This window comes from Miniopterus schreibersii (genome assembly GCF_964146895.1).
Source record: "Miniopterus schreibersii genome assembly, chromosome: 1".
In the NCBI taxonomy this organism is placed as follows: domain Eukaryota; kingdom Metazoa; phylum Chordata; class Mammalia; order Chiroptera; family Miniopteridae; genus Miniopterus; species Miniopterus schreibersii.
Window position 1 is genome coordinate 73,961,531 of NC_138101.1, and position 14,274 is coordinate 73,975,804.

The window sequence follows — 14,274 nt, forward strand, 5'->3', positions numbered from 1 at the left end:
AAGGTGTGCCTTTACAATTGAGATACTTTGAGAGAGGAGAGAACACATTTACATAACTTTTATTATGATATATTGTTATAATTGTTCTGTTGTATTTTCAGTTGTTGTTAATCTCTTATTGTGCCCAGTTTGTAAATGAAACTTTATCATAGGTGTGTATGTACAGGAAAAAAACAGTATATTTAGGGTACAGTACTGTCAATGGTTCCACGCATCCACTAGGGGGCTTGGAACGTATCCCCTGTGAATAAGGTGGGGCTACTGTGCTTCCTGAGATTTTTTTGCAAAAAATAACTTGAGAATCAGAGTACCATAGGTCTTTTCATTGGATGATTGCATGGAGAAAAAACACTTAGAATTTTCCAAGAATGTGATACTTTATCACTTTTTGTTACTGGGACCCTAGTAGAAAATTGGTTGTCAGTCACACATGTTCTGTCTTATTTTAGCTCTAATGTTTCTGTACCTTCAGAATAATGCAAATAGTTTTTTTAAAGTAAGCAGTTTCAAAACAGTTTTTAATGTGACTTTTATTTATCTTGTGTCTTGTTCAGTTAAAGGTAGACTTACATCAGAATTGTATGTGTGTAAACCTTTTAAAAGTGTAAATTAACCTATATTCTATGCTTTTATAGGTGTATACGTTTCCAAATACGCAGACTATCTTCATGCAAGACCATGGTATCATGGGAAGTCTGGTTATATTGTAATTTTTAATCTAATTAAGGTAAAGCCTAAATGTGCTTCTGTATCATTTTTCTTTTTAAAAATAAAGGTTATCAGTCTGTGATAATGTTCTTTGCAGATCATTTGCTAAACATAGTCCTCACTAAAGACAGCTATTCAAAAATCAGAAAATGTAATTGCTATTTCTGCTTTCTTTTAAAGACAAAGATTTTTTGTTTATTTAGTACATGATCTATGAATACGTTTAAAAACAATCTTTGAAATAATACAATGCAAAAGGTCCTCAGTGAAGTCTTTCTCTCACTCCTGTCCCACAATGCCACTTTTCAGACATTAAATAACAGAAAACAAGTAGCTGCTTGTAAAACTGTGTGGTTACAGTTAAAAGAAATGAATGTAGAAAGCAACATTTGTTGTCTGAGTTAAATGGTCACAATAAGAAATCTTTATTTTCTTTATCCCTAAAACTTCCGTACCTTGTTTACAGCTTCATGTGGCACCTTTAACTAATGATCTCAGAAATAAACGCCCTTTAATAGTTCTATATAAGTGAATCTTGCAATTAGAATTTTCACTCAAGGAGTAGGAAAGTGCTGATTTTAGAGGTCAGTGGGCTTTTTGAGGACATATTCTGTGGTCTTTTTGCTGTTTTTTCTTTTGTTTTAGCTTCCTAAGTTCTTTGGTTATAAATCTAATAGTACTGTTGTTGTTGTTTTAAGAGTATAAATGGTTTATATTTCAAAATTTGTCCCTAAGAACTGGAGGGAAAGTAGCATTGCACTGGCACACTCACTGCTTTTACATTCCCTCTCCTGCTCCATCACAAGTACTGTAGTTCTGTTGTAGAAAATGTGCCTGTCAGCTCAGATAAGAAACGTTTGGTTTTTTATTTATGTCAGATTGCCTTGCCATTGGTTTCTTTCCCCTGTATCCTACTCTGTCTGATGGATGTTGCCAGTTAGTTTTTGCCTGCATGCTCTCAGTCCTTCTTATTGTTTATATTCTTTGGCTTCTTAGACCAAAGAATTGCTTTTGGTGGTCCTATAAGTGAAGAGACAGGATCTTAACAGCAAAAAACGAACAAACATCTTTTAAATAATTACATTCTTTTTGTAAAGGTAAATAAAAGTTGTAATCTCATACCTTGTTTTGGTATATATTTAGTGTATTTTTATTTTTCCTATCTATGTCATTATGTTGTTCAAAACAGCTTTTAAAATCATGATATTTCAGGATATGAAATAAAAAAACTTGACTGCTTTTTTTTCTCTTCTTTTTTCTGAAAGACATGTAACCCTTGATGAAGACAAGTCTATAATGAGAAATACTATTGTTTATTGCTCCTTGCTGAATTACTGGTTCCTAGTGTAATAGATGTATCTTGATCTGTAATTTACAATTGATAATAACTTAATACTCAGTTTGGAAACTCATCTTTTGAAATTTTAGATTTTATTTGTCATCTTTTATGTTACAGTCATTGAGTAACCAGTCTATTTGTTAAGCTATATAATTTTTATTTTAAAGAAATGGTTCTCTTAGATTTGGGATGATTCATGTATTCCTTTGATATTGTGATGAAAAAAAACGGACTTCTGTCTCAGAAAGATGCCCAGACATACCCAACTTTTAAATACAATTTTAAGGGGTTCATAGATAATTAAAACTATTGTTGGCCTTAAAGATTATTTTCTAAGAACCATAGTTCTAATTCTTAACACAGTTAACTATTAGTTGAAATACATTGAAATCTTTATTCAGCTACTTAAAAGTGAATCCTAGAGTAAAATTATTGCTATTTGAAGACATCTGATTAGTCTTAATATTTTCATTCTAGGGAAAAGTCAAATTTGTGTCTGAGAATTATACAGCTAACTATATTAGCCCATCTTCTGGCTATGATTGCCACGTGGCTGCAAATACTAACAAGGTTTCTCACAAGACGAGTCATTTTCGTGCCTTTGAATTGAGTCAGGTATAAATCATTTCTAAGATACATTTCTGCTTCTAATGTGTTAAGTTTCAGGACTGGGTGGGTTGAGATCAGCTTGGTGCATATGGAATTCTGTAGTGCTACCCTGATCATAATTTTTTTTCTTTCAGTATTACCTGTATGAAATTTCAGGCAGCACTGTTATTGAGCGACCTAGACAGATTCATCCTTATGTAATTGTAGCTTTTCAGTACAGGGAACCTAAAAAGATGGCAGCACCAGCTCATAAAAGCATGTAAGTAATTATGTACATTTTTTGTTTTCCTGTATATATTTCCTTTGCTCTTATAAAATGGCTTTTTTTTTTTTTTCTTTTCTAGACTTGAACTCCGTGAAAATGGTAAGGAATTACTTAATTGGTTCTTTTAGGTTTTTTAAAGTAAATGTTTTCTTCCTAAAGAAAATAATTCTTTTTTTTTTCTTACCCTCATTTCTTAAAGTTCTCATCTCCCCATGGAAAGGGAAGTTAATTATTCAAGGTTGTCTGCTGTGTGACATAACTCTTTGGTCCTCTTATGGTACAGTGGTTCCAACACAACTGTAAGTACTGAATTTCTTTACTACTGCTTGCATAATTTTTTAAAATTCTCATTTTGAGTTCTTGTTTGTTGGCACTGGTGTGAAATATAGCAGTTGTATTTGGTGTTAGATTAGAGTACTTTTGGTCAGATGTATAGAGCATCTAGGACCATGACACAGTAGACCTAAATTCATATCTAAATTCTAACCGTGGCCTTAAATTTGTTTTATAATCTTTGAAAACTCACTTTTTAAATTTTAGTATCTTAATCCATTCATGGAGGGATGATTTAATACTAGAAGCTAAACTTTTCCCCAGAAAACAAATTTGATTTGCCTAGATAGCAGATACAGCAGATTATAGCCACTTAATTATATTATTGAATCTTTATTAAGATTTGCAGTATCCGATTTTCTAATACTCCCATGGTTTTTCTAGCTAGTATAGTATTAAATAGAGTGGGTGCTATATATTTACATTATAATGAATTATAAAATTTTCTTCTGGAGAACAGTGAAGGGCATTTTATGAACTCTTTTTTAGTCTATTCTTAGTTTGTATTGACAACCATTGATAGGTAGACATAGTTTAGTTGAAATATAAGACAAAAACTGGTTTGCTATCAATTCATTTTTTTTCTATTGGCCTTTTTTAAGAAGAAGAGATTATAACCCATAGAATAAAGTATGTATTCTTTGAATAAGTAAATGAGAAAGAAGGGAAAGTTCTTTCTTACTGTAGAGTGCAACTAACCAAGTGTAGAAAGAAGGATGGAATTAGACAATCACCATTGTCGATATCACAATAATCAGTGGGTACTTAAAATAGAAAGTGAAAGCTTGATGGTATTTACTTTGTCTTTACATATTTCCTCACAACTTAATAATTACAAAGGGAAAAATATGGGCTTTACAGTGGAAAAAAACTGCAGATACCATCTTTTTTTTTTTTTTTTTTTTTAAACATATCTTTATTGATTTCAGAGAGAGGAAGGGTGGGGGGAGATAGAAACATCAATGATGAGAGAGTCATTGATTGGCTGCCTAGCCCGCAACCCGGGCATGTGCCCTGACTGGGAATCGAACCCCGATCTCCTGGATCCTAGGTCGATGCTCAACTGCTGAGCCATGCCCGGCCAGGCTGCAGATACCATCTTAACTAAGCAGTTAAGTTATCGTTGTCAGGAATGGAATTAACATTTCTGTGCATCACATCAGGAAGCACATGAATAACACAATATCATTTTTGTGATATTCCTGCCATTCTAATCAGGAGGAAACAAACATACCAGGGTTGAGAGACATTCTGCAAAATAAATGGTCTATATTATTCCAAAAATATCAAAGTCATTAAACATAAAGACAAAGACTGTTCCAGCTTGAAGGAGACTGAACAGACATATCTAAATGTAGTGTGCCATCCTGGAGAGGACCCTCTACTACAAAATTTTTTTTCTTTTATTGTAAAGGACCTTAGTGAGACAGTTGGTAGAATAAGGTCTGTTGGTTAATTAATTGTATTATACCATTGTTAATTTCTTGATTTTGTTTGTTGTTTTGTGGTTGTATAAGGAAATGTCATTTTTTAAGCACACACAAGTATTTAGAGAAAAGAGGGTATCTATAAGTCTATAACTATTTCAAAGTGAGTTGTAAAGAAGGAAAAAATTGTATCAGGTGAAACGATGCAAAAGTCTGGATGTGGTTTGTTCTGTGACATTGCATGGTAGGCAGTACAATATTGTCAGAAGTTTTCAACCCTTACATAGCAAATTCTCATTACAGTATGCATAATTCTTTCACAAATCTGTATATTTTGGTTATGCCAAAAATACATGTAGTTAGAAAATGTGAACATGTATGTAGACCATGTTTTATGGGATCAAATATTTGAAAATGTGTAATATTTATAAATATACATATTTGACCAGAAGTTTACCAATTTAAGGATTTTTGTGGTTATAATATTTTTATTAGCATTTATGTTAGAAAACCAAATATTATATACAAAGCTGTAGATAGTTTCTATGTTTATTATTTCACATGATATTATTTTGTTTTTTAGACCACATGAACTAGATTTTAAGTATGTAATGAGAGTGTCATCTTTAAAAAAAATACTACCAGAAGCTGCCTTTAGAAAACAGAATTACTTGGAGCAAAAAGGTTGGTTCAAATGTAATGATACACTGTATGTCTTGGGCTTTGTTCCAGTTATTCCCTGTCTTATACACACACTTACTTTTGTTTTGCCTTCGGTGATTCTTAAAAGAGTCTTTTGTGAAAGTTGCAGAATTGCTATATGATTCAGTTACTTGGGGGGCAAATAGAAACTATGAAAGGTAGTTTCATCTAAGATTGCAAAGTCTATCTTTAATATAGAATACTCAGAGATTTAAGCAAACAGATATACTTTCAAATAGTTGAAGACTCATAATCATTTCTTTTGAGGAGACAGAGTTTTTATGGTTGTCTTTATGTATGTACTTTTTTATTAAATTTATTGGGGTGACATTGGTTAACAAGATTATATAAGTTTCAAGTGTATACTGTAATGCATCCTCTGTACGTTGCATTATGTGCTCATCACCCAAAGTTCAGGTATGTACTTCTAAATGAAGAGGAAAAAACAGAAGACCTGAGAAGGAAATTTTTCTGTCATTTAGATTAATTTATGGAACATTGATGTTTATATTATTTATATAGTATTTATTTGCCTTGTTATAGTAGTGTCAGTATAAATGAAAGCATTGTTTTCCAATACTTTATACAGTAACTTTTTATTGAGGTGTTTTATAACCAAGAACATTGAATGATAATTTTTTTTAATCATATTCTTAGTTTTTCTTTTGACATTTTATTATATAAAATGAATAAATTGGTTATTTAAAAAAGCGTAATAGTATTTTAAAATAAGAAATGTTCTGTTTTTCTGATTTTTGTTCAGTCTGTTGCCAAGATATGTGCTTCAATATGTATGAGGTGGAACTATCAAACAAACAAGGGGAAAAAATAGATAAACTAACCGAAGTCATTAAAAATAAGCAATTGGTAAGAATCATCAATTTTAAAATAATTATGTTTTCCTTAAATTGAGAATTCGATATCTAATTATTAGTTGCTGTGCCTAGATTGTTATTTTAGCTTAGTGAAAGGATTTTTATCCTTTAATTTTTATTTACATATTATTGATATAGTATTTATTGACTGATATTTTCATCTTTGTATCTTAATTTGTTTCACTAGTCAGTTTATACTCCTGGTTTTAAGAATAAGAACAGTTTTTCTCATTTTTTTTTGTCATTTTTGTTTTATGACAGAATCGAGTAGATCCCTAGTGTTTTTGCATTAATCAAAGTACTGCTTGTGAGATAGTTCTTTTTTTTAAAATTTATCTTTATTGTTGAAAGTATTATAGATGTCCCCCCTTTTTCCCCCCATTGACCCCTTCTACCTCTCCCCCACCCCAGGCCTTCACCACACTGTGTCTGTGTCCCTGGGTTTATGCATATATACATACAAATTCTTGGTTAATCTCTCCCTACCCACCCCCACCATAGTTCCTTAAAAGTGACCTGTGTAAATCCATAGATTTATGGGTGAGGGGAAGTTGCCGCTTCTATTGTTTTTGTGGTGTAGAAAGTAAGACTCTACTGAGAAATAGATAAAGATCCAGACTTCTTCCCGTTATGTTAATCAGACTTCCACAGTGTGAGGGTAGGAATAGATGCTGACTCTGTATTGAGTGATTTTAAACATCGAAGAGGAAATGGTGTGGGTGTAGAACAGTGACCAAACAAGTTTGAACCCTTTAGTGACATGATGGACTTTCCCCCATAGTAGGTAGCAAGAAATGAATACATTAAAATCGAACATTTATAGCAGCTTTGAAGGTAAGCTGTCAGTTAACATACTTGAAGTTGCTTGTAACAGAAACCCAAACTGACTTAAACAGTAAAGGTATTTAATACGCTTAACTTCTCAATTCTAAGTGTTAAAAGGGAGGGAGGGTGGGAAGGAAGGGGGGGAGAGGAAGAAAGAGAGAGAAGGGGGGGGAGGAGGAAGACAAAGCGAGAAGGGAGGGGGAGAGGAAAGGAGAGAGAGAGAGAGAGAGAGATCTGCACATCTCTCAATCAGTAACCACAAAGGGAATGGACTACACTAATTAGCTCAGACCTTTCAGAACTCACCTTCCAGAATTGGGTATGAGGGTAGTTCCACCCAATCTGCAGTGGTGCTCCACAGCAGAGAACTCTGTAGTAAGGAGTTGGAATGGGTGACATTGGATGCTGAGGGGATAATATTCAATATCTACTGTAGGATTGTAAGCTATGACTTTTGAAGCACCATGGTCCATTTTATGTTTGGAAATTAAAAGGAATAAATTCCAAAGATACTTTCAGAAAATGCATTAGTGAAGGAACTACTTGTAAGTGCTTATGGCATTGAAAATAATAGAGACTTGGTGCAGAACTTGGCTTTGGTTGAGAACTATTTAATAATAATTAATAGGAATTACATATCACTTATGGTTCTTTTTCTTCAGTGCTCCATGCTTTTCTTGCTTCATATGTTATGAATAATTTTTAAATTCCCTGAGTTCCTTGAAGACAGGTATCATGTCTTAAGCATCTTTGACACCGTAGTGCTTGGTATATAGTGGATGAGCAATAAATGTCCCTTGAATAAACTGTATGAGGGCTTGTACCTAGAACACTGAACTTCAAGAACAGTACAGAGCAAGGTCTCTTTAAAAGGGTGTTAAAGGACATGTATGGCTAGATGTTTTCTGTGTATAAATATCTAGAAGTACATATTTAAAAGATTCTATGATTTCTCCCCACAAAGATTAAAATAGGAACTTTATGTAGCCCTTCCAACATAATTTGAGAGACTAGTAATTTATACTACATATTTCTGTTTTATTTGCACATTTTTGTGGAGGGAGATAGAAATGTATGGTTTTAAGTAAATAGGGATTTTACTTTTCATCTATTTTACAAAGCTAAAATGCAGAACAATGTAGAGTCTAATTATTTGTCATTTTCACTTTTTTACATCAATAGAAAATGAAATAAGGACTTTACCTGTTTGCAATTTAGTAGATACCAAAGCTATGGGTATATGTAATTATTGGTATATTTATTCAGTAATTCTTGAGTGTTTACTATGTGCCAGAAGCAAAAATAGAAAATAGTCTCTATCATCAAGAAACTTGTAAGACTGCCCAGCTGGGTGTGGCTCAGCAGTTGAGCATCGACCTAGGATCCAGGAGATCTGGGTTCGATTCCCGGTCAGGGCACATGCCCGGGTTGCGGGCTAGGCAGCCGATCAATGACTCTCTCATCATTGATGTTTCTCTCTCTCTCTTTCTCTCCCCCTTCTTTTCCTCTCTCTGAAATCAATAAAGATACGTTTAAAAAAAAAAAGAAAAAGCAACGTATAGGACTATGGAGAGACAAAAATGTAAACTATCAAATGCGTAGGGGCTATAATAGAAGGGTATGGAAACTCACAATAGTGATTGTTCCTGTGAGTGAATTGTCATAATTTAGTTCTAATAATAATTAGAAAAGTCTTTTTTCATACTTGAAATATGTATTGATTAATTCATCAATTTACCATATATTTAGGCTTCTGCCTACCAGTTTTTAAAATAGAATGTTATATCACTTTATAATACATTGTATTTTTAGGCTTTTTTTTTTTTTACTGAAAAATTATTGTATGAGTATTGGATTTTATCTTTGTTAATGGGTATGTAGGCTTTAGAAATGGTGAATAATAGAAAAGAGGAACTGTTATTTTTATAATCTAGAATGATACCTTTTTTAATTTAATTTTTTTATTTATCTTTATTGTTGAAAGTATTGTAGATGGTCCCTTTTTTTTTCCCCCATTGACTTCCTCCTAGCTTTTAGGTAACTTTCTCTGACCTGGGGACAAAATTTCCCAATTTGCTGTAAACATTAAACTTTCAAGGCTTTTTTGATTATTTTTTGTTCAGGGTTTTTTTGTTACTGTTTTGTTTTAGCTCAAGATTCCACTGAAGACTGTGGTGGAGGGAAAAAAGAGAAAAAATTATTTTCATCTGCATTTTGTTTATTGCCACAGGAGTTAATTATGTTATTTTCTATCTTTTAGGATGCTGTAAAAAGGATTCTTTTATTAGACAGAATCTTCCGGTCTTTCTAGTTCTGGGGTTCTGTGATGTGTTTTGTATAAACATGAGCTTCAGGTGCTAACCATAGGTGTAATTCACCTTGAATTTGTAGTGACTAAATGGTAACAGAATGCCTATTTAGACAGTAATATGAAATGTCAAGCATCTCAGTGAAAAAATGAAATTAGTCTTTTCTGATGGATTTGTTATATAGTTGAACTATCCTAAAACTAACCCTTGATGTTCTAGTTATTATGTGTAGCCCTAACAGGGTCAAGCTTATTTGAGTGCTAAGGAACTTGCAGCTTCTGATACTGGGGGCAAAATTCTCCTGATTCCCATAAACACTAACATTTCACATTAAATTTACTTATTTACTTACTTACTTTTCATGAGCTCAAAATTTACTGAAAAGTAGTGTGATAGAGGACGGAGATGAATTGAATCTTTGTTTGTTTGTTTAAGGCACTCATCAAATGCTTAGAAGATCGGGAGGTTTTCATTTTACTTACATCATCAACCTTAATATCAGAAACAAGTAAGGACAACTTTTTTTAAAAACTATTTTTTTGTGTGTTTACTTTTGTTTTATAAAGTCAGCAACATAACTTTTCTTCTGATTCTCATTCTGTATAGATTTTGGAGATGAGCAGATGGCTCTACATGGATTACATTTATTCCATTCATCCCTATCAGCAGGTAAGGGTGCAGTGACTTCCAGTTCACTAAATCTGTCGTATATTTTTCTGTCCTCATCTTACTTAATCTCTCAACCCTGGTAACTAGTTTATTCTTTTAAATAGCTCTTTCTTTAACCTCCCTGGTAGATTCTTCTTTGTTCCCTTTGCTGGCTTAGCCTTTCCTCTGAACTTCATACTCAGATATCCACCTATGTATTCACTTTTTTACTAAAGATGTCTCAGATGTTCCTCAAATTCAGCATTTCCAAAACTGAATATTTGGTATTGAACAATAATAGGTAGGAGAATAATATTGTAATAGCTGTGTATGGTGACAGATGGTTACTAGACTTAATGGTGATTCACTTTCTAAGGTATATAAATGTTGAATCACTATATTGTGTACCTGAAACTAGTATAATATTACATGTCAACTATAATTAAAAGTAAATTTAAAATTAAAAAGTCATCTTAAAGAAACCCTCAATATCTAGGAGATAACTTTAACTCTACCAAGTAAGTAGGACTCAAGGTCTTCACAGATGCAGCTCTTGTCTGGACTACTTTTCTCCTTCACTTTTATTGGGTGGTGTTTACCCCCATAGGGCAAAAAATATTACTCATACAGTATATAAACAGATATACAGTATGTCTGTGGTATTAAAATTTTAGAGGGCAGTTAGGAAACAAAGTCTATAAAGGCTCTTGGTATGGGGATGATGAATAAAAATCAGAAGCTCTGACCTAGTCTAGTCTATTAATCATATCTGTCAGGTGTCAGTTTAAATATCACTATTGATTCCCATCACCACTCTGACCTCAGTGAGGACCCTAGGCTTAATTATCAATTGAATTTAAATATTTATTTGTGAATTATTCAGTGCCTGCCTTTCCTGTATTCTGCTGTATTCCTACTGCCTAGCAGTGCCAGGCACATAAAAAATAATAAGTGTTTGCTGAGCAAGTAAATAAAACAAATGAGTCATTTCTTTTTGTGATATGAGGAAATTTTCCTCTTTATTTTATAATCACACTCTATGTGTTTAAACATAAAATTGTGTATGACATTTATAAAGCTACAACCAGTATAAAAATGTTTTTAAAGTTGATTTCTTAAAATTGTATTCAGTTACTCAAAGCAGAGAACTGCATTGTCTTGGGCATCACTTCTTTGTACTAAGCAATAACAACATAATGGCAATAGCTATTTGCATTTTTCAAGCCCCTACTATATCAGGTATTATGCTAAGTATACAGTTACTGATTTAGCAGCCCTTAAAATAGGTATTCTTATTATGACCATTTCAAAGATGAGAAAACTGAGACTTAAGCTTGCCTATGGTCAAACAACTAACTTGAGCTGGCTTTTAACTCCTATCCCATACTGTCTCCTTCTTTTGTCAGAGCTCTGATTTCACTTCATTTTTAAGTGTAAACTACCACTTAAATAAGAAACAGTGCCTGTACCATTTGGTGTTGAACAGCACAGGATTTGTTTGAATAAACATTGGAGTGTTGTGTTACAGTGTTACAGTGTACACCTCCTCCTTCAGTTCATTTAGACATTTTCTGTGAATGGTCCTTCATTGGGTCCAGTCTATGGTTATTTGTTTTAAATTGATATATACTTAGCAGATTTAAATAAAAGTTCTTTTTCATATATTTTATAACACTATTACAGATCATTCTGGCTTCTGCCTTTCTGAATTCTTGAAATAATGACGTTTTCTGGAAAAAATACTACTTTAGTGTGAACTGTTAGTAGTACATAAGAACCTTTTTATATTTATTTTTTCTTCACTTGTTACTTTTTAAGTGATAAACTGCAAAGAAAGAATTTTTAATGTCTAGCCACATTTTTTGTTTATTTCTATTTGTTTTTCTATTCCTTTTCCTAATACCTGCTCCAGTGTAGATGTATTTAGCTAGAACTAACTGGACATTTTCTTAGTCTTGCAGTTACTTTTTCTTTAGAAAGAATGTAATTTGTATTTCAGTTTAGTAGGTACCAGAAGTCTTTGTGGGTCCTTATTGTTGATTACTCTTAAATTTTGTAGGATTTTATTACCCAGTTCTCAGTGATCTGACTGATTACTCTTACAGTATTAAATTATTAAATAATTAATTGATAATGCTTAAATTTTTTATTTATTTCCCTCTTTTTTTCCTTTAGGTTACTGACTTACTGAAAAAATTAGCATTTCAGTCAAAGAGTGAGCTAAGGAGAGGAAGCAAAACACAGACTAGTTGGTTTAGTTACTTAATTTTTAAAAAAACTTTTACTTGATAGACGAGGTGAAAAAATTTGGGACTTAAGGGTTTTACTTTTTTCAGTTCAGTTGGTTAGTTTGAATGGCCTTGGTTGGGTAGCTCAGTTGGTTAGAGCATCATCCCGATATGCCAAGGTTGCAGGTTCAATCCCCAGTTAGGGCATGTGCAAGAATCAACCAATGAATGCATAAATAAGTAGGACAACAAATGGATGTTTCTCTCTCTCTAAAAAAAAAAATCAATATTTTTTTTTAAAATGAATTTGAGTTAAGTTATATAAGGTAGAGATAAAATAAGACATTTTAAAAGCAGAAAATGTTAATTAAAAAGTAGAAAAGCACATCTGCCAACTCTAAACGTCACTGCTCTTGCTTTGATGGCACATTGAGCTCACACTGGGCTTCTGGTCAGATGAGATGTAGCTAGAGGCAGGTCGGCCTTCTTCATTCTAACCTGGGGGTTACATTTGAATGATTCTTCTCTAGTTCTCATTCCCAGCCTCTCCCCACAATTTGATTACATATATATGGAGATATAGATATTCATTAAATGTACCCATAAGTCTTAATTTCCATTTAGATTTCTATTTGGAACACTGTATTATATTTAACCATCCCATAATTTTGTACTCTGAAGCATTTTTGTCTGCATGTTTTTGTAAAATAAAAACCAAAAATTTTAGGTTTTTAATGTATGTACATATATTTTAGGGCCAAAAGACTTGAAAGTTGAAGATGACATCCCATTGAAGATGGTGCCTATTTTACCTGCCCTTAATTGTGCCCTGCTAGAAGCAAAGAAATCATTTACTGAAGAAGGAATCTGTCTAAATACATTAGTAAAGCATAATTTCCAAGAATTGTACAAGATGGAGAGAAGCCCATTGACAACTTCTTCTCAGGATAGAATGAAAGTGACTACATTCTTTGGCAAACTGTCCAGTGGTTTTGACTTGGTTCCTCCAGCTGAAAAGTGCCCTTTACAGTCTTTAACTCAGTTGAAGTCTTATTTTTCGGATCCTAGTGCGTACATTTTGGAAGTATCTACGGTGTTAGATTTATTGGGAGAGCGTCCTCAGTCTCCTTGTATTTCAGATGGAATTTGTGATGCTGGATTTTCTTTAGTTATGACTCCAGATCCTGAATTTCTTGACTCAGAGACAGAAGTAAGAAGAGAAACTGAAACAAAAAAGAATTCTGAAGAAATGTTTAAAGCTAGGAAGAGAACTATGGTTCCATTAAATCCTGCATCAAATCTGAGGGTTCAGCCAAAGAGAAAGGCCAGCATGCCACATGTGGTGCAGAGTAAAAGGGTGAACTTGTGCCGTCCCTTCCCCAAAAGGACTCCTGCTGGAGCAAACAAGGGTTCAACCCCTCCAGCAACTCTCAAATTAGTTAAAGGACAGTTTCCTCAGAAAAGAAAAAGAGGTAAGCAAAATTTATGGGGATTGATTAATGAGTTAGTAATAACTGTTGTATTCTAACACTGTTCCTATCTGATCACTGTGGCCTGCAGCTTTGCAGCATCAGTTAGAAGTTTGTTAGAAATGCCAACATTTCACTCCAGGTGATTTGTCTGTGTGCTGAAGTTTGAGAAGCACTGAGGTAGATGACAGATTAAAATAAAGAAATAGGGAAAACTGTAAGATACCTCCTCAAAAGCCCACCCACCAAAAGCTGTGTTTCACTCTAAAACTCCTCAAGCCGTCAGTTATTCATGTACCATTCTAGGAAGTTGGTTATCCAGTTTCTGAACTATCCTCAGACAAATAAAAGTGGAGGAAGAGGATCCTCTAAAATCAGGCATACCCTCACCCTGGCCGGGATAGCTCAGTTGTTAGAGTGTCATTCTGAAACGCCAAGACTTGAGGTTCAATCCTCAGTCAGGGCACATACAAGAATCAACCAATGAATGTATCAATGAGAGAGAAACATCGATTTGTTGTTCCACTCTCTCTCTCA

General features: G+C 33.4%; 1 protein-coding gene across 1 annotated transcript in view; it reads left to right on the forward strand.

The window, feature by feature from the left end:
- The window catches only part of TASOR2 (transcription activation suppressor family member 2), a 75,291-nt gene that overhangs the window by 29,459 nt on the left and 31,558 nt on the right, over positions 1-14,274 (forward strand). Inside the window, 10 exon segments of the mRNA XM_081154537.1 lie at positions 636-727; positions 2,525-2,662; positions 2,791-2,915; positions 3,001-3,020; positions 3,121-3,220; positions 5,265-5,365; positions 6,147-6,250; positions 9,828-9,900; positions 9,999-10,061; positions 13,024-13,740. Of these exon segments, the coding sequence (XP_081010663.1) occupies positions 636-727; positions 2,525-2,662; positions 2,791-2,915; positions 3,001-3,020; positions 3,121-3,220; positions 5,265-5,365; positions 6,147-6,250; positions 9,828-9,900; positions 9,999-10,061; positions 13,024-13,740 (1,533 nt within the window).